The sequence below is a fragment of the Molothrus ater genome, chromosome 1 (genome assembly GCF_012460135.2).
Source record: "Molothrus ater isolate BHLD 08-10-18 breed brown headed cowbird chromosome 1, BPBGC_Mater_1.1, whole genome shotgun sequence".
Classification (NCBI taxonomy): Eukaryota; Metazoa; Chordata; class Aves; order Passeriformes; family Icteridae; genus Molothrus; species Molothrus ater.
In genome coordinates, this window is record NC_050478.2 from 119,714,342 (window position 1) to 119,735,787 (window position 21,446).

A 21,446-nucleotide genomic window follows, 5' to 3' on the forward strand; every position below is an offset into this window, starting at 1 on the left:
GCATAAATTTTATTAGCACTGAGGTGTAATTGTCAGGAGCTTGCAGTTTCGTATGGTGGGGGATTATTCAAACACACTGGTGCCAATGTTTGCTCAGTGCAGTCAAGATGACTGCACTTTCTGGGTCAACATTGTCTGAAAAAGTTTGCTGTACAACTGAGGTAAGAAACTAAACATTGAGTCTCACTTCATACAGCCATTCGTGCTTTGTGATGTGAGTCAAAGTTTCGCTATTTAAAGATCAGACATCTAGAGACATTGTATTTCTGCTTTTGCACCAAGAGCATGTATCTGGTGTGTGTCAGAAGAAAGCTGACTTCCCTGGTAACCCCGGTCTTTGGGGCTCTTGTCAGATTTTATGTGACTTAAGAGCATATACATGGAAATGTAACTATTTTTAAAAGTCCATCCAGGCTAAGTACAGACTTCCAGTTACTTATCTGAATGTTGTGTAATCACTGAATTAGCATTTGCTGTTCGATGGCGATCCCATGTATTGACTTTGCAGTGCTGTAATGTTAGCGCAAGGCTGGAGTGTTGGTTGGTGCAGAAACAATGAAAGACAAGATTTCTCTGCCACAGACACTTGGGTTTTCCTTTTAAAGACGTTCACACTCTTCTGGTGTAATTACAGCCTGCCAGAGTGAGGAGCATGAAACTGTTTAGCTTGTGAAGCTTAAAATAAAAGGTGTATGTGGAAACAAGAACACGATCCTTTTTCTAGCAGTCCAGCACCAAGTCCCATCCCCTCCCTCTGCTGTGGCTTCTTCCCCTGAAATTTAGAGCATCTCCTTATTAACGCATTTTTAGGTGAGTGATTGGAGGCCCCTTTTGTCTTCTGTGTCGCTCTCATTATTTCTGTTTATTAATCTGTTTGTGGCTCATGTTGCATGTCTGAAGTCTCAGGTGTGGGTGCACAGATCTCGTGATTTATGCTCCAGTCTAATTATGTAAGGCGTACCCCAGTTCCCATGCGGTCTTCCCCTTGGGCAAACTTCTTGATTGTTCTTGGGCTGGGGCGGTTTTGTGAGGTTTTTTTTGTAATTGACAAATATCACCGTGCTTTTATCCACAGTCCCAGAATAAAACCAGAAGAAATGTATGTGGCAGGTCAATACCCTGGAGGGAACAGGCATGACTCCGTGGTTTCTTTCCCACCCCCTTCCTTTTTGCCCCCAGATATTCCCTCCCTTCCCTTGTGTTACAGACAAGTTTTGCAGAGCTTCAGTCAGTAATGCCAAAAATGTCAAAGTGTAAGTGGCTACCCCTTCCTCTCCAGACCAATCAGTCATTTTCAGTCACTGGTTTAAATGTGCTGCAGCAAAGCCAAGCCTCTGTGCTTGCAGCAGGTCTTACAAAAGCAAGGCTGTTTGACTGACAGGCACGGAGAGGGGGCTCTGATAAGGCACTGAGACAAGTCTGGAAGCGGAGTATCAAGGACGAGGCTGTGGCAGAGCTACTGTGCATTATGGATGAGGCGCTCAGCTCTGGCGTTGATTGATTGAGGGATGGTTGTGCTCTTTCACAATGCTGGGTAAGATCATATGGACCGTCATTTAATATGAGCCTTCTTGTCAGTGGGAAGATGACTTTTCACACAGTGATCCCATGCAGATTGCAAATGACAGCCATGCTCTCCCCTCTGCTTTTTAAGGGTTTAGTCTCTCATGCAGGTGGGTTAACCTAAAACAGCATCAGTGCTTGCCAGGTGTGACATGCTGGAATTACTGCTTGTTCTCAGAATCTCACTATAAATTTGACTATAAATATTGGAAAAGCACCTGTGTCTGATGATGTGAGATTCATGTCCTTTATCCCTAGCAACCAAGGTGCCATCCACCCCCTGCATAGGTATGATATAAAATAAAGTAGGGGAGTCATGGTGAATGCAATTTTTTTCTACTCTTTTCTTTCAGGACAGAGAAAGAAGCTGTAAGAAACACTTCTGGAGACTTTGAAGCACAGCCACAGTACTGAGGTCTCTGACAGACAAGCCTTCTGCTTTCTCCTTCTCCCAGGGCTCCTCCTACAGATGTTCTGAACACGTCTGCATCCCAGCAATTTTTTACTGCACCCAGGTACTGAATGTAAGGAACCAAGCTGCATAAAAAGAAGCGTGGGGTGTAGGAGAAGGAGCACTGTGGGGAATTTACCAGAAGTCATGTCTACACAAAATGCAGGCATGACTTCAAGCAAAAATTATTTGAGAGAGCATAGTTGCAGAATGACCGAGTTTATTCTTAGAAAATGACAGAATAAAGCTCTCATTCAACAATATGGCTTATAATCATGTTAAATGGTATGTGTCAGGCTTGACTTCCCTAAGTGCCATCCTTTCAATGTATGACTGGAAGTTTATTTATTGCTTGAACAGAATCTCTCTTCCTCCCTACAGGTCTTGAAAACTAGAGTTCAGGAGCTTCTGGATCAGTCTTTTCATTGAAATACTGGAACTACTATGAAGCCTTCTTGGTTTGCACTCATGTTGGCAGTGCTCAGTACTGAAATGCTAACAAGTCACTGTTCCACCATCAAGTCCCCGAGGTTCAGAGGACGTGTGCAGCAGGAGCGAAAGAATATCAGACCAAATATCATCCTTGTACTCACAGATGATCAAGATGTGGAGCTAGGTGAGAAATAATTGTTGTTTGCTACTACATTTTGTCATGTGTCTTTCAGTAGTAGTTCAGCCAAGCAGAAAGAAATTTAAATTCAGGGACGTGGATGGTCCTGGAATAGTATCAGAATGTGGGACAAGTTTGGAAAATGAGTTAACAGTATTATTTGATGGTATTCATCACATTTAATTATAGACTTTAGGAAATATATCTATATCAAAATCCACCATGGGAAGCTTTAATCAGCATAACAAAATTATTTAATAATGCATACAAGGACATACGTGTAAAAAACTTGCATCAAAAGCCTTTTTTCACTCTATGACTTTTTGTAGCATTCAGAAATTGGAGCCTTATGAGGCCAGCATTTCCCTCAGCACTGTATAGGTGTGTGTATCTCCACATATTTGTCACAGGGATGTATGTCATCTGACATACTTATCCACAAAGACCAACTGGTCTAGCTTCAGGATTTAGTAATCTTAATATTTGTATGAATTACTGAAGTGTTTAAAATCCATCTGCTTTAAGAACTATGCTGTTTGTATAAAAACATGGTAGTTTTGCTTTCACAAGTATACTAAATATCTGAGCACATACCAGTCAGTGATTTTCACATATTTTAGTTAGGGTGGAAAAAGTTAAAACACTTAGATGATGTTCCAGGAGGCCTTTGAATGTTTTCCATTAAGTAAGTTAGAAAGATATTAATGGTAGTTATGCATATAACTGATTTTTTGGTTCACTGCCCAAAATGAAAAATCAAGGAGAGAAAGAGGATCATTTTAGGTTACCCCCAAGCAAATATTTTGGGTAGTGAGATCAAAAAGGTGAAAAAATGGCAGATTAAGTTGAAATGAAATCTTGCATTCTTTGCTTTTTTTTTTTTTCATTATGAGAGACATATTTTTAATAGAAGTGTAGTGAATTTCTAGACAAAATGCAATATGACATTGAAAAATAAAACATGCTTCATTCCAGAAAACTTCATTTATTCTAAAATCACATACTTTCAGACAGAAGATTGTAGACAAAATATGGTCTGTATCTAAAAGAAATTTTTTGGTTGCTAGCATTTTTGTATTTGCCATGATACAATAATAATTTCATAGTCCTTCAGGGTTCTGAGAAAATAATTAATAAACTGTATTTCATGGCTGAGAGTTGCTGCTTTTATGCAGCAGAGCTCCAAACACAGGTCTCTATATCTGAGCGATTCTTATCTTTTTTTATTTTTCACTCTTTCAACCCTCTGCTCTGTTTAGCCATGCTGCATAATGAATAGCTGTTCCCAGCTCTATTTTTGGTCTAAAATACAGCTCTTACAATGGGAGTGCATTTCATCTTGGTAGAAAAATTTTGTTAAAAGGGTCAAGTCAAGTCTTCCTTTTTGTGGTCTGAAAGATCCTACTCTCCCCAGAGCACTCAGGGCACTGGGGAAGGTAGGTCAGCAGACAGATCTCTGAACACAGTGTTACCAACTTGCTGTCCTCAGTCTTGCGAGAAGGTTTGCGAGTGGTGAAAAAGGAGGAAGGATGTGGCGAGTCACTTTGTTCATCCTGTGGAGCTCTTCTCTTTGAAAGCTGCTCTGAATGCTCACAGGGCACTCTGGCTCCTATTAGCAGGCAGCTGAGCAATAGCCTGGCCGTGTGTGCATTCCCACTGCCTTGAATGAACACACAGGTTTCCCCTTTTCATAGATCATTTCACAGGAAACAGCATTCAGCCCCAAGATTTACTGTACTGCATTATTCACACTTCTGCTAATAAATCATTCTGCTTATTTGAAAAATAAAGCCAAACTGTTTTCCATGTGTGAATTTTCCTCTTGCTCTTCATTGATTCCTGAGAAAAGTCTTAAATTTCTCAAAGGTCAGTGGGAAGTAACACTTTCTGCCACAAGCAGAATAAAACTTAGGCATTGGCATCCAAAAATCACAAGACTGAACGTCACTGAATATGGATTATTTGCAATTGTATTCCCAGCATGAGCAATTCTAAAAGCTATTCTAAATGAATGCTTTAACATAAAAGCATATAAGGTGCATTATAGACTTCAATAAGGAAGGATTTGTCTCCAGAGCTTGAATAATCATTGAACCAAAATATTCATCTGACTGAGTGCAACTGATATATAGAGGAGTCATCCAAAGTAAAATTTGCAAGAGGCAGGGAGTTTGCATTTAGATAGTGCTCGAGCCATAGAGGTATGCACATCTTCCTATTGATCTGCACCATCCCCCTGAGTTTTGCATTTTGAGAGCAAAGAAATTCAGCAGAGTTGCTGTCTCATTCACTTTTATAAGATAAAACCAACAAATTGCCCCACAACTCCAGCCACTTCCTATCTATGCAAGGAGAAAGGATATTCTAGATCAGCTGGTGGACTGCACCTTTAGCTGTGTGAAGCAGCCTGGCCCACAGCTCTTGAAGAAACTCAGCAAATACTTGGGCTCAAAAGGTATTTTACTTCTTAAATTGTGCCACTGTGCACTGTCTTTACCCTACCAAGATCCTGAGGGCAGAGGACTCACTGCCCAATGAAGGGGCATCTTGCTCAAGGCAACGCTCCCAGAACCCAGAACTTCTTCCCTCCTGCAGACAACATGCTGTAGCTTTTCAGGGCAGTGGCCCAGCTCCCACTGGGGTCAGGCCCATATCCTCTTCAGTCCAACATTTTTCTTGCTTTTTGATCTCTTCTCCTGTCCTCCCAATTCTCTATTATTTGCACACATCAGTACCTCCAAATATGGCACCCCAATCACTCTTATAGTCCTCACTGTAAAAAATATCTTGGATAATGTCAGAAAGGAGTAAAAACTAATCGGTATCTTGGTAGTTAGAGTGGTTTTCACCCTTTTTTACAGCCTAATGCACCACCCAGTGAAATCTATATAAACCAGCTACTGAATAGAGCACTGGCTAAAGAGATCACAGCATCATCTAAATACACCACATCAGGCATAATTTGCCTGGGGTGCTTTCCATCTTCCCTAGAACTAGAGCACTAAAAAAACATGAGCTGAAAAAATGGGGATGTGTGCTGAGATCTGAAAAAGTCCATTACTTTCCTGGGGCCTTGCATACACCCCCTATAAAGACAGGGTGGCTCCTAAACGTCCCTTTGTAGAGATGCCCACCCGTGATGAAAATCCAGTACAACTTTAAAGACCTGATACCTTGGTTGCCAAACATATTTCTTGAGGCATGAGAGTAGACTGAGAAGTGACACTGAACTTCTTGTCTGACAAAACTCACTAACTTTTGTGTCCAAAGTGGCCATTCCCAGTTATCTGGTTGCCCTCAGGTGCTCCCCAACCAGTCATGTAGAGTGTGAGTGTCCTGCTGACAGACAGTGTGCCCTGAAGACTGTGGGCCAGATGGTAAAAAACACAAGCTGTGAGGAGAGCCACAGACAGCAAAGGATTATAACTTATATCAGCAAGTTTTATCTCCTGCTTGTGTTTTGTTTTCCAAATGAGGAAGTCTCACCTGCTTTGAAGTGCCTGTTCCAGAATTTCCAGAGGGGCTTAATCTATTATCAGTGTCAGTAAGTGCATACCTGGAGGGAAAACTTAGTCATAAACAGCAGGTTTGCAAGAGCAGAGGGCTGACCAGCTGGAGGAATGAGGAAGCACTCTAACAGCTACTCATTTATAATACATGGAGGCAGGAAAGTGCAGATCAGCTCTGCTGCAGTTACTGGGCATTAGGGTACCTGAACAGCCCACTTTTATCGGAGCACCTCCAAGCACTTTACCGCTCAGCTCTCAGGAAAAAACTGTGACTTTTCAAAAATGGAAGAGCTCTGGTGAAAACAAAACAGAACAAAACTAAACAAAAACTAAAAAGTCAGCCTGAGGTCCAAGATAAAAGCATGTAGAATGAGGATGATCTCTCATTTGTCTTTTCCTTACCAATTCAGTGAAATGCTCCTACTCATGTAAACGGAAACCTTTTGTGTTCAGGGACCTCTCAGTTACTCTTCTTCTTTTCTATATTCCTAAGCACATGGGGTTCAGGAAAGCACAAATGCAGATATTCTGCATTTAGAAAATAAGGGCTATGAAAGACAAAGAGTCCAATGGTGACTTTCCTACACAATATTAAATGTATCATTAAGGACAGAGACTCTGGCATTTTAAATGAAATGCTGAAGACCCTACAGCCCCTTCCATTTTTTAAACAATTTTTTTAACACAGAAGTCTTCATATTCAGCACTGACTCATTGGCCTAAAACCAAAACAGGTCATTCTTAACTTTAACTAAAAGATAATTATTAAGATTTTACTGCTAACATCTAAAGTTGAGTCTCCTTGGAAGTTTTATGGTTTTACAGGCAGGTTTGCACTTGCTTTAGAACATTTTTAATTGATTTTTAAGCAACATAAAACCATCAAGAAAAATTCTTGTTGTATCAGAGGAATCAACAGATTTAAATGTAAAGAACAGTCAACCATGCAAAAAAACAAAGGAAAATAAAAAGGAAAATAAAATTCCATAAAACTTTTTTTACCACCAACATTGTACAAGTACTGCAATTCACAGACTTGTTTCCTAGACACATACTGACATACCCACAGTTCACCCCCAACCTTCAATCTCTGCTCTGTTGGATAACATAAAGAACAAACTTTGACAGCTGTCAGCAAATACTGACAGACTCTATCCAGGGCTGCTCAGCCTTTATGCAATCAGAAATCTGTAAGTCCTGCCTGTCTCACCTTGCGGTTCATGAAGATGCTTTGAAGGATGAAAAAGTCTTTGTTCTTTAAAGAGCATGAATGCAATTTCTTGAGAAAAGGACTGCATTTTGACAATTTTTTGCATACATTTTTAGCCCCAAAAACTGATTTTGAGTACAATGCTTTAGTGTCAGAACAAGAAATGCTGACCTTGTGTCCACAGAAACTTTCCTTTAGAAAAATTGCTACTGAATTCTCTCCTTCCTTCTTCTGTCTCTCACACCTTTCTTTACTCCCTTCCTCTCTCTATTTCTCTCTTTCTTCTGGCATCTGATAAAATGGAAAGAGTATTAACATTTTCATTGGTAATCTCAGTATTTTACGTATTTTACTGGCATATTGACTAATAATTCAGTCTATGTAGCATACTGCTTTTCTACAGCTGCATTTGAAGAACTATTGACCTATAAATTTGATACAGCTTTGACACTATTTCTAAATTAGTCCATATTTTAACTTTGTGTTGAAGTCTGAGGAAAAAAAATATTTCCATCTTTCTGGAAGCCTTAGAAGTATTTTTGTTGGTGTAGTAAAAATGTGATCTTTTCTCCTAAAATTACCAAAGCTACAGAGTGAAGCACACTGCTGTTCAGAGGCAAGCTAATCACTGACACTTTACTTTTAACAGCATAATAACAGCCAATATATTCAAACTGTCTTTTAACAGCGCAGTGGTGATCAATACCTCTTATTGCAGGGTCCTTGCAAGTGATGAATAAAACCAGGAGGATTATGGAGAATGGAGGGGCCTCTTTCATCAATGCCTTTGTAACTACCCCCATGTGCTGCCCATCTCGTTCCTCCATGCTGACTGGGAAGTATGTGCACAACCACAACATCTACACCAACAATGAAAACTGCTCTTCTCCCTCATGGCAGGCTACTCACGAGCCTCGCACCTTCGCTGTGTACCTCAATAACACTGGGTACAGAACAGGTAAGAGACAAAGCAGATTCTTCCTTTAAAGTGAGGACGGCATATTCAGCAATCACTTTTAAGTCACTGCCTGAAATGATTGGCTGTTCTTGGCTGTGGTGGAGTTCACTTCCTGCCTAGTAGATGCTGTAGTGTTGTGTTTTGGATTTAGCGTGAGAATAATCTTGATAACACAACAAAGTTTTTCGTTGTTGCTAAGTAGTGCATATAGTAAGTCAAAACTTTTTAGTGTCTCATGCCCTGACAGCAAGAAAGCTGGATGGGCACAAGAATTTGGGAGGGGACACAGCTGGAACAGCTGATCTAAACCAGCCAGTGGGATATTCCATCCCACAGGGCATCAGCCTCAGTACACAAACTGGGGAAAAACTGGCTAGAGGATGCTACTTAGAAACTGGTTGGATATTGGTAAATGAGGAATGAACAGTTCTATTGTGTATTACTTGGGGGTTTGGGATTTATTTTGTGGGGTTTATTTCTCTCTCTTTGTTTGTTGTTTCCCATTATTATTATTATTATTATTATTATTATTATTATTATTATTACTATTACATTTAATTTAAATTGTTAAACTGTTCTTTTCTCAAGCCATGGATTTTACCTTCTTTCCTATCCTCCTCCCCATCCCACTGCGGCAGGGGGTGGGGAGTGAGAGAGCAACTGAGTGGTACTTAGTTGCTGACTGGGGTTAAACCACAAGAGGAGCAACTGTTCTCCCAAACTGGCTGTGCAGGGCAGAGTTTGAAGATTATGGAGAGGGAGGGTAGTACTGCCTGTGGTTCCACATCTGCAGAAACAGCCAGGTAAAGAAACCCACTGGTAGTGAAGCAGCATATTTTCACATTTGGATGTCCCAGGTGGGAAATAAGCTGTTGGGCAGTTACACCTACAGTGAAAGAGATGCATTTTAGTGGCATTGTGGGTCTGAACTGGCAGTTTCAGGCGTGTTTATGGTCAGTATTACATCCTGCTTGTGGACAGCTGCTAGCAGTTATGGAAGAAGATGTCAGGGCCAGGCTGGGAACTGGTGCCAAAGACCTCACAGGAGTGGAGGGACTGTCATGGGAGCAAAACAAGGTGAATAATATAATTTAAACTTTGCTGTGGGGCGATATGTCATTTGCATTTTCTGAAAAGGAGTAGAAACCTCCCTTTAAAGGATTGTTCTACTGTGCACCAGTAAGATTTGATAGTTTTCTTGTAAATTCCTGGTGGTTTTCCGTAGTCAGGAGATCCCTTTCCTGTCTACAAAGAGCTCTTCTTGTTCCTCTCGTCTGTGCTTCAGCTTGATGTAAAACTCAATTCATTTCTGCATCACCTAGCCCCAAAGATTGAAGCTGTAGACACGTTAGGCTCCAGCCTGGCTTCCCCTCCTCAAGGTACCGGAGTTGTGCGCGAGGTCGTCAGAGTGCAGTTTGTCCAGAAGTGTCGTTCAGCTACAAAGACTCCCCTTTAGAGAGCAAGGAGGCACAGATCTCCTGCCAACTGCCTTCCTTACAATGTAACTGGCAGCAAAGAAACTTGTTTCTATCGGCAGCTTAGGCACAAGAAGGGATTGCTTTCAAAATACAGAGCTGGCAAATGTCTCCATGCTGTCTGCTAGTCCTAAATCTCTTAATGCTGCTACATCCAATGCCTCAAGTTTATCTGCCTCTGTGCTATCTTTTGTTCACCACACAGACAGTTCACTCTTTTTTCTTCTGTCTCTCTGCATCTCTAGCTCTGGAGAACTTCTGCTTCCTGTATTGAAAACAAAACCAGACACATCTTTAACTTTTTTGGGCTTGGTGTTGGCTCTGACATATGAGCTGAATAGTACTTCAGTCTCTATTAAGCTGGTCTCAGTGAAGTTGCCATCTGAGTACAGCATGCTAAGCCTGGGTAGGGGTCAGCATCACGCTTTGGAGGAGAAAAGGAAGGAAGAGTGAATTGACCATCACTGTTAGAAAAGGTGCTGAATTTGACCTAAAATGTAAGCTTTATCTCATGACTCACATCTCAGAAACCCTTTCTGCTTGATGTATAGCTGCTTCATGTGGGACCTGGCTTTAGTGTTCTTAAAAAACCCTATTGGTTTGTCATCTATGCTTTGCACACTTAAATGCTTCACACATAAACAGGACAGCTCTGTCACCAGCCCTTTCTGCCCCTCTGAGGGTAAACACAGCTTTGAATATATGTCCTGCACTGCCTTGTGTTAGGAAGACATGTGGAGATGCTTACTAAATGCAGACTTGACCCTATTACATAGAAAGGAAAAAGGGGTCAAAAGGAGAGGAACAGGAAAAAAGTACTTTTTCAAAGGCAGGCTCAATTCAAACAGAACATCAGTCCTAAAACTGTCAGGATAGGTGAGTTTTAACAAAGGGCAGAAAAGAGTAGAAAAGGGAAACAAATGGAAATATCTGCATGAATCTTCAATTCTGATGGAGGTACATTGTTCAATCCTACAATACTATGGCTGCAAAGATTTATCTTTTTACTCCTTGTAAGATGAGCCTATCTTCTAATTAAGCCACAATTATTTTTTGAGGTGGTAGCTTAATTAACAGCACATCTTATAATACATTTCTCAAGGATAGTGTTGCCTTATTAAAAAGTCACCAAAAGTCTGCTAGCCAAGTAATAATCTACACTTCACAGCTAGAAAGTTTAGTAAAATTAAAATGACTCAAAAATACCTGGGAGTCAAGAATAATTGGGAGTGAAAATGAGGAAACTGTGGAGAGAGGTTGCAGATGTTATAGATACTTACCCTGTGCATTTCTACGTGTTTTGACAGTAAATCAATAACCTCTTCAATGGGAAACTGAGACACACAAAGAGAAGTGAATGACTGAGGCCAGTCATAGTTTGGTGACAGTCCTGATAAAGCACCTGGCCAGAGAGCTCCAGGCTCGATGAGACAATGTACAATACCTCCAACCTGGTACTCTGTAATAATGATAATTTTGTATTTTTTTGCATAGGATCAAATTGATACATAGCAATGGCAATATAGGGGTGGGAGAGCATTTCTATAATGTCCTCACTTCTGTTTGCTCCAAACAGTTTTCCATATCTATAAAACATCCATTGTCTAAACCTGCAGCAGCCCTTACTGAGTCCCCTCTATTGCAATTGATCACATGTGGGCAGGCTGTTATGAGGGTAGTTCTGCTGAAGCCACGAGGACTCCACACAAGCACAGCAGGCTCTTTAAAGTGAGCTCTGAAACGTGCTCTAATAAACTGCGGTTATAATTAGAGCCCACTGGGGAAACCTGGCAGAGGACAGAATGGTTTTTTCTTTCCTTTTTCTGTTTTATTCTTCTGCTCTTATGTGACCTAAGGGCAACGTTGCATTTCATGGAAATGTCCCTTTTTGAAGATTGTATGTCAGTGCTAAATCATAGGCAGACACTGTGCTGGACACTAGCAAGGCAGGCAGCATTCAGAAACAATACTGGGCAGTAGCAGGGCAGACAATATTCAGAAATAACACTGCCAAACCAAAACCACTTTTGCTTCTAATTATAATTTTCCAAAACTATTAAGGGTGTTTCAATGTTTACAGTTTCCCTTATTCACAAGCTGTATGTTAATGCAGCAATGAACCAACTGCACAGCTTGTTGATTGCCCACAAAACTGCTAATATTAAATTTGAATTTGTAGGACATAGCAGGGAAGGCACACGGTAAAGAGGTAGAAAGAGAAAACAAAGCAGCTCTGGAGAGTTTCAGTGATGACATTTGTTTTAATTACATAGGATCCAGGCAGTCACACTAGAGAGGAGAAAGGGTCCCTCACTTTCAAATTTTTTAGAAATTGTGAGAAATGTTTGAGTTTTCTTTCATCTCATTGTTTTTAACATCAGTATGTATTCCTTCAGCTATTTAGATTTAGAAGTTTAATTCATAAATTTATTAACTGCAGGAGTTAGAGATTTTGCTTTGTTTTCCAAAGTATTGGCTGGTCATTTGCTGTTCTTTCAGTCTCATAATTTCTCTAGCTTCTACTGCTCTGTCCCAGTCCTATGGCACGTAATCTTGCCTCTCAGATGTGCCCTTTGCTGTAGCTGGTTCCCTTTGTCATCCACCTACACAAACACAAAGGAAAATCCCAGAAGTGCAACCTTGGCTTCATTAGTAGGAAAGGGGGATTGTGCTACATCTTAATAATTGAGCAGCAGCCAAGCATAATCTTGGTATTTTAGAAGACAAACCATCACATGAGAACAACCAACATTCAGAAGACATAAATAAAATGAAGATTTTCTTTTTAAGTAGTGGGTCATACTTTGCATACTGCAGGATTTTACATTTTTACCAGCTGAAGTTTCATCCCTTTGCAAACATGAAAAGAAGTATAAGTTTAAAATTCTTACCCTGTCTTAACACACCTACACACTCTAAACCCTCTCTGCTCAATGTCACTTTGTAGAATTACTACTCTCTAATCCTCTCTCCTCTTAGCCCTTCACAGCCCGTGTAACTGTGCAGGAGGGAGCAGGACTCTGCCTAGGCTCAGCAGCTGCTGACAGTCTCACAGCACCATGCCAAACACAGGACAAGGCTCTCCCTTCATGGAATCCCACCTGAAAGAACAGGGACCACCAAATTAGGCAATTATTTGCTTGCACTTTCTGGAATTGTCTTTGGGAAGACGTATTTCCCAGGATTTTATTTCTTGCTCAGATATATCTACTGGTTAGAATAACATTCAAGATTCATGCATGGGAGTGCTCTGATGTCATTTGTGGGACAAAATTGGTAACATGCAAAGTTAAGCAACTCAAATGTTAATTGCTAAACGGCTTCATTTGTAAAACTCCAAACTCAAGAAGTGACACCAAGATGCCCCTGTCTGGCATGTTTTGACATTAGTCACAGACTTCTGTGCAGTGATGAACAGAAATGGTCACTTGGTTGACAACTGGCTAATGTGTTCAACAGCACATGTCAGTGTGCCCATTGACATCTGTCACTTATGGGTACATTTCTTAGTGTAATGAACAAAGAACTAATAAAGCACTGAGATGACAGGAAGCTGAAAGCTAAGGAGCATTTAAACTGTGCACCATTCCTTTCTGACACACAGGGACATGTTAATCTTTCATAAAGAGAGCAAAAAGCTATGCCTCCTGAAGGTGTGGGCAGACAATAAGTTTCCTCTGGAGGCAAAGCCAGTGTGTTTCCTGTTCACAGCCTTGCAGTACAAATCACTGCCAGCACTTGCTATTTTTAATCTGCATCATTTCAGTGACCTAATTTGTATCCTGCCTCATGCACCCTTTCAGAGCAGAGAGGGTGGCACAATATGATACAGGGGTGGGAATGAGTGAGCAGAGAATAAGTCTTGGTTTTCAGATTATTTCTAAAATGAAAATAAGGAGAGAGAGAACTCTGAGTTTTCAGGTTCTTTCTTAATTGGTATGAAATATTCTGGGAAACATCAAACATAATTTAATCTGTAAATATTTTAAATAATTAAAAATATGTTGACATTTTCAGAATAACTTGCACTATGTCTATGAAAAAATGTATAAATGAAAGTGAAATATGCTGAATGTATGCAGAAAGTCCACAGAAAGTGAAATGTAGAAGAGGAAAAAGGCCAAAAGAATAATATGCAGGATTTTCTAGTTCTATGGTATCATGTGAAGTGAAACTTTTTTGGTTTCTGTCCAGGACCTCATCAAAAACCACAGTATATCTGCCTACTTATGCTTAAAGCAGAATTCTGTGCTATTAAATATCATGCAGAAAACCATACACTAAAGGACTTTTAACAAGTTTATGTATTCAAGTGCTTAATTTAGGAAAAGCTGGGTAGAACATTTCTATGCAATCACTTCATCTCTTGTTCACATGGCCAAATTATAGTCCTTGACTACATAACATACCACTTTATGGAGGGTGAAATTTCCTCCATTTGAAAAGATAGACTACTTCTATCAAAGGACACAGTGCTAACATCCACATCAGCGAGGATCAGGGGTTTCATATCCCATCTGCTCCCTTCCACTGCTCACTTGTCGAGAAACTAAGCAAAGTGGGATTTTATCACATACATAGGGCTGGGCATCCTCCTGTAGGTTTCCAGATGTCTTATGAAGGGCAGGAACCAGTGAGACTCAGGAGTCCTTTCAGACATTGCTGGGTCCTTTCAGACATTGCACAGAGTGGAGCCTCTGACCAAAAGCTCCTCTGACTCCCTCCATTCTACCCCATTAGGCAGTGCAGTGTCCACTCCTCAGCTTTCTGGCCCTGCAAGTCATCACCTTGGCCTCTCCTCTGAGCCCTGTCCCCTGTCTGTCCTCAAGTCATTCCCTCCCTCCCTCTCTCCCTCTCTCCCTCCCTCCTCTCTCAGGTCCAGTCAGTTCTTGACAGACATGTCCTGTTCCCACTGCTTACCGTTAACGATCTCCTTTTCCAGCCTGATCAGCAAATCTGCTTCTCCCACCCGCCTTGTCAATCAGCTTCTTTCTCCCTTCTGCATTCATTGTCCCATTTCTTGGTTGACATTGCCAGTCCTGGGGCCCCAAGCCCCCACTGCTTCCCCCCCCCTCAGCTCCTTTGCTGGATTTCCTGCCGTTCCCCAGACTGCTTGTCCTTATCGGGTCACCTCCTGCCCTCTGCATTTCAATCAACTTTCTCCCTCCTACTGACACCACTCACAGGTGGACAGTGAATAAATATCCTGAGGTGTCCAGATCTCCAGCACATGAAAATTGCAGGGTTTTATTCAAAGGATTCTAATAGATGCCTCCTTGACAGAGAGACCATCATGCCTTTCACAGACCTCCTGCTCTCAGTGCAGAGCATGTAAGTGCTATCAAATGAAATCTCACATAATTTTTTTCAGATGTTAAGCCTAATTCCTTTTCCATTACTGTGGTTCTCAAAGATGGCTACTGTTTGGGCTAAAAAGTTTCAAAAAATTCAGCCTGAGGCAGACATCCAGTGTGGAAAATTTAAGTCCAACTATAAGAGAGTTATAAGCAACTGAAAACAGGGTCTTATAATGAGAAGTGTCAGACAACATCAATACTGGAAAGTGCTACCAGCTTGGCCCATAATACAGGCTTTGTTAAAGACATCACCCAGGCTAACAATTGCTATATCAAGTTATAGGCTAATGCCTTTTGCAACTGCTGAGTTATAAAATCCTTAATGATCTTTTTGGTTACAATGGTAAACCTGGCAACAACTGGGAAAGACCCACAAAGCTGGACAAAAAGTAGAAAACCTGAGGTTTTCTACTGCGTTTCAGTTACAAGACTGGGAACCGTGAAATCTGAATTATATTCTTGGCAATGCCACAGGCTTCCTGCGTGACTTGGGTCTAGCTGAAGGTTAACCTCTTGGTGCCTCAGTTTCCTCACCACATTTTTTGGGACAATGCTTACTTCATTTCCTAGGCAGTGCTGGCATATTGAGCTGGCTCCAGTGATGTGATACACTAATCCTCTGCAATTTTTCAACAGAAGGGAAAAAATAAACTTCTAGGGTTTGAATCTATGGCTTGCATAATGGGAAGACAGCAAGAAGGAATTTACTGCAATGATTCCAAAGCTGAAGTTATGTTGGGTTCTGTCCACAGAACCATAGGATCACTGTTTGAGTCCTGAAATGTTGTATAAACAGTGCCCTGCCACTCCTGTGAATGGTTTCCTGACTTTGTTAAAGGAAGTGGGCTGTCTACTTAAAGCTCTTGTCTGGGTCACGGTGACTAAACCTTTCTGCAGTGTGGCTTTTTAAAGCTTTGCATTTGTTTTAACTCAGAAACGTTCCCATAAGCCTCAACAAATAACAAGAGTGTAGAACATAATATATGTCCTTTGATCCATGGAAGTGCAGGGATGTCTCACTAGTAGGTGTAGCCCAGTTCACCTGTGCACTAATCTACTAATGCTGACAGGAGTTAGAGGACTAACTCTATTGTGTAACACTGTAAACATTAGTCATAATTGCTTGTAAAAAGTGCTGGGAAAAGAAGTCCTGGGAATTATGAGAATTTGAATCACACTCAGCTGTAAGCATTAGAGATCCCCTGGATCAAATTATATTTGTCGTGCACCCTTTGCAACCCTCTGGATCTCTCAGTCCAGTACAGAAATCATTAGCTAATTGTAAAAGGGAAAACAAAACTTTGTCTTAAGGCATCTGTTCATGTCAGGCACCAGACATGTGTATTCTGCAGCCCCTCCAGAGACACAGAGATGTCTGTAAAACTGTTCACCGTGCCATGTGTTGTTGTTTGCATAAACATAATTGAACATACTAATACAGAATACAATTATTCTGATATACAAAGCTACACTACACGTGATTAGAAAATAACAATGTGCCCTGGGAACAGTTAGCAAAACTGCCAGAATGCTGATAAAAATTGTCTTATTAAAATGCAAAAGTAAGCATTTATCTTTGCTGCTATCCCTATGGGGGCTCTTACACATAATAATGAAAAGATGTCCCTTGAAATGGCATTACTTTTTAATGAGGCTTTTACCCACTGCGTCATAATCTCCATTTTACTAATTACAAGCAGAAATGGCTTCCTAAACCCTTCCTAAACCCAAACTGCTGAGTCCAAACAGCTTCTGAAGCTGAGGCTTCCCAGTCAGTTCTCAGACTTGGGCAATTCAGCAAGTATTGGGCTACAGCTAAGTTAAAGATGGGGGGTGACTCTACAAGCCAAGCATGTGAAGACCCAGCAAAGACATCTGCACATCACTGTGTCAGTTCCTGGGCAGTTCTTTGACATATTCCATAGTGCTTTACTCTTTAACAATCCTCTGGTTAAACAAAAAACAACCGGGACACCCATAGTGATTACTTGCTGATGGCTATTTGGTCCCATGGACACTGCGCTTTCCTTTTACTCTGGCATTTGTCTTCATTCAGAGCCTGAAGGGCCAGACACTAACTGATGGTGCTGGACCCCAGTTCTGACCCACTTGCCCTGTCCTATTCTCAGTAGTACTCAAAAGACCACACAGTACAAGGACTGAATGCTTGTATTTCAGTAAAAGCCTGGCTTTTCCCTTCATCTGTCTAATTACTCATATCCTCTTGAGTTTATGACCAATAAACCATTTTTGGTTAAAGCATTTTGGCAAATACAATCCATGGTCACAGCCACTGTTTCTTCTAGTATTCAGGTCTTTGCTACACATTTGACATGGGAATTGATTTACACAGTAACAGGGGGAAACATCTATTTCTGCAAACTGTCACTCAGGGAGCTGCTTAAAATTTGACAGTGCTGAGATTATTTTTATGATAAAATACTAAATCATTGCCAACACAAAGGTGAATGGTTCAGGCTGTCAATCTGAGGTCTCATAACATGAACTGAAATATGGGGTTCAGCGGGCCAAAAGTTTCTAACAAAACATTATTAAAGTTAGAAAATTAAGTAATCTAAAGCAATGAAACTCCAAGATGAATTGGCCCTCCCCAGCTCCAAGCCATCCTTTCTTTTCCAAATTCAGTTTATCTATTCTTGTCCTTATGCCCCAGGTCATTTCATCTCTTCATTTTATGCTGGTGGCTTTCTCTCAGGTAATGAATACCATAAGAGAGAGTCAGGAGTGAGGGAAGCTGGTGGCTTTTTTTAATGCCACAAATTAAATTCTGGGAACATTCTCAAATCCATAAAGGAACACTCCATTGTGATGCTAAATTGAGAAGGTGGAGTAATCATCTGTGTGCTACAGTTTTTCTGAGCTTGGTCATTTTGAGAAAGATTTTCATAGCCACCTCTGTTATTTATAAAGGCCCTACATCAAAATCTACAGACACTAAAACTTCATATACTAAAGTCTGACAATTGTTTTTAAATGGGTGAACCCATTTCTTTTTCCCCAGTCTTTTTCTTGGAAATTACTGAACTGTTCCATAGAGCAAAATACAGCCTGAGTCAGCATGGAAACTATCACTTAAATCACTAATGATTTAAGTTTGGCAGGACTGTAAATAGCAGAGTCCAGGTCTCCAAGTGAGTCAATCTCATAATACATGGGGCAGTCCAACCATCCTAGATGATAAATTGTCATAGCTTCCATTGCGCAATTTGAAAGCCTCTGATATTTGTGAGAGACAGGTTGAGAGTAGAGTCCTTTACTTGTGAGCACAGCACATAGAGGTTCCCCAAAATCGTACAGAAGCTGCTGGTAGGCCTGGGATGGCACTTAGAAGGACTGACCTCAGATTTCGCCTGTAACCACCGACTGCCTTTGGTTTTACTCAGTTCAACGATGCTTCCTCTCCCTCAGTTACATCAGTCTCCCATATTTTCTTCACTATTGTCTCTCTCTGACTTCTCTTTCCCTTCTCCTTTTTCCTTGGTTTCCCTTTTCACAGAATTTCAGCCTTTACCCATATAAAGATTTTCCCATGATATCTGACTGAGAGTTTAAACCAGTTTGGCTGCCATAAATGAGAGGTATGGTTTCCATTCCAGGAGACAACTGTGCTAGGCACGTATTCCCTGCCCACTGTCACCCTCTTCACCTCACAGTTCTTGATTTCTGGTAGGCCTCAGGATAAAAAAGGAGACAGGTTGGATTGCTTTCTTGGTGGCTGGGGGAAGAAGAGCTGGAAGCCTGGTCTAGTGTCTGTAGGACTTGTTTATATGTCACATTCCATGTGGTACAGAAAGTAACATTATATATGACTGTAATCTCTGGTTACATTTGGCATTTGGCAGTTCCCTGACTGAATTGCATCATATTTATTTTGCCTCAGACAAGTCCTAATTATGAACATTTTGATTTTTCCACCAGTTTTCCCAAGAAGTTCATCATGCCCACATCAATCAGATCTGAGTTATTTTAGCCCTTCCACAAATGTGCTTTTTTTGGTTAGATTGAATGTGTCTAGGTTGGATGTGAGGCTTTCCAATGTGACTTCATTTCCTAGTAGGAAACAAGCACAGGGATTCAAGGTATGTCCCACTGCCCAGCTGAGGGACAGCATCTCTGGGCAGCAGCTCTCTGCAGACAGGCCTGACTGATGAGTCAGGGCTGGCACCAAGGACGGGGGCTGAGCACTGTGAGGGGTGCAGGGACAGCTGTGAAGAGCTCTGTCCCTGAAAAGGGAGAGGTCTCTGTCATTCCCTCCTCCTTAGTGGTGTCTGATTTTGTGAGCACTAGAAGTGTGCAGACTGCTGGAGACACAGGCAGCAGAACTGCTGGCACAGGTGACCCTCCAGGGGCTTGAAAACCTCAAGACAATTAAAAAGGGGAACAGTGAAGATACTGAGGCACCCCAGTAGGTCACTGGGATTGAACTGGAGATAATAAATCCCAAAAAACCCGCAGACCTGATCAGGTGTTTTGTCACTGCAGTCCCCAGGCAGTGGAAAAGCAGAATGGACCCATCCAAACTGACTACTCTGTCCAGGTCACAGACCATACACAAGCAGCTAAAGATGTCCCATGCCCTTCTTTCCCTAGAAGCCAAGCTACATTTGCCAGGGTCCCAAGCCAGCATTAATGCTCCCTTCCAAGGGCAGCTGGCTGGCTTTTGGTGTCTGTGTATCTTTGCCACAGGCAATCCACAACTCCCAGATAGCTGGGAGCCCTCTGCATTGTGAGACTGCATTGCTTCCCACTTCCTTGCAGAGGGATTGGCAGGAGCACCTAAAAACCTACGGCAGAGGCTGAAATTTTCAGTCTGAGTGGGTTCTGACTTGTAAACTTGAGCTAAGGGGAAAACATACGTGGAATTTGGCAGGCCAGGTAGAGGATTTTGACCTCGAAGACTTTGCCTCTTTGTAAGTTTTGCCTTAGAGATGATGTGGCAGCAAAGCAGGGTGGGGATCCCTTCCTGATCTACCCGAACATGTCCTAATGGGGTAGAGATCTGTACTTCCCAGACCTTTTATCAAACCAGCAAATGCAGCCAGGATAGCAAGCCTGAACTTTCAAAAAGTCAGAAGCCAAGCTCTGAAACATCACAGGACTTGCTTAAAACCACAAGGTGTTTCTCAGATGTTTCCTCTGGGCACTGAGCTTTTATTTCATATTCAAGTGGAAACCAAGAGGAACATATTCTTTCTAAAAGAAACCCTGAAAATATTTCACATGATCACTAGATTCCAAAAGATTAAGAATAAAACATAGAGTCACGAAGGCTTTCAACTCTCATAAAAGTCTGGAAATAACATACTTTAATTTCAAAACCCTCTAAGCTATAAAAGGAAGATTTTTGGTAAAGCAACTCTGACTCATTCTAACACATTTTCTCTTCATTCATATGTTCTTTTGACTCAGACTAAAAGACTTCGATTTCAAAGCCTCATGCGTGTGTGTGTGTGTTTTTTTTTTTTTACTTCACAGCTTTTTTTGGGAAATACCTCAATGAATACAATGGCAGCTACATCCCTCCTGGGTGGAGAGAGTGGGTTGGATTAGTGAAGAACTCTCGCTTCTATAATTACACCATTTCTCGCAATGGTAACAAAGAGAAGCACGGATTTGATTATGCAAAGGTATTTTCCAGACACATAAATGCCACATGATTAATCCATATGAAAATAACTTTCATATAATTAATTAACCAGATAATTAATTGATTAAACAACTACAACCATGAAATTGAGATGTCATTTTATCTCCAGGGCATTTCAGATCAATTTCCACCTGAGAATATTAATCACTCGACAGAACAATGCTCCCAAACCTCTTCAGTGGAGCCTGGTGATGCCTCCCTCCTTCCTCCCCTCCCTCCCTCTCTCTCCCTGACAGAATGTGATGTTTTGGTGGCAGAAGCAAACAGTAAATAAAAGCCTTTCCCAAAAAGAATTGTGTCCCTTGCGCTACTGAACTTTAAAGTTTGCTGAGGGTTGTCATTGTTACCCACAGAAGAGCCTTGGTTAATGTTGTTTTCCATTATAGAGTGCACACCAAAGAAAGGCTGTATGCCTGTGGTGTCAGACTCCGGATATGAGTATGAGAGTAGATAAGGGCAAGAACACGGCCGTTGGAAAAGTTCAGAGCTTGTTTGTGCTCTTGACAAAGTGTGGAAAGTATGCCAAAGGGACCTGCCCACTGCCATGAAGTTTCTTGGAAAGGCTTAGGAGGGCAGATCTCAGACAGACCAGCCTGCAGAAAGCAATCTGGAATTTCCTCAAATTGCAGCTCAAGGAAGATGATA

At 41.3% G+C, this 21,446-nt stretch overlaps 1 protein-coding gene across 14 annotated transcripts in view; it reads left to right on the forward strand.

The window, feature by feature from the left end:
- Positions 1–21,446, forward strand: part of SULF1 (sulfatase 1) — a 185,259-nt gene that overhangs the window by 119,161 nt on the left and 44,652 nt on the right. For 9 of the 14 annotated variants that reach the window (XM_054515574.1, XM_054515557.1, XM_054515556.1 and 6 more), the window contains 4 exons: positions 1,917–2,078; positions 2,396–2,630; positions 8,062–8,301; positions 20,630–20,781. In XM_054515574.1, coding sequence (XP_054371549.1) covers positions 2,459–2,630; positions 8,062–8,301; positions 20,630–20,781 — 564 coding nt within the window. In that variant the 5' untranslated portion in view covers positions 1,917–2,078; positions 2,396–2,458. Of the gene's footprint in view, positions 1–752; positions 811–1,428; positions 1,535–1,916; positions 2,088–2,395; positions 2,631–8,061; positions 8,302–20,629; positions 20,782–21,446 lie in introns of those variants that run through there. The other 5 variants (XM_036406705.2, XM_036406709.2, XM_036406707.2 and 2 more) reach the window with 4 other exon arrangements.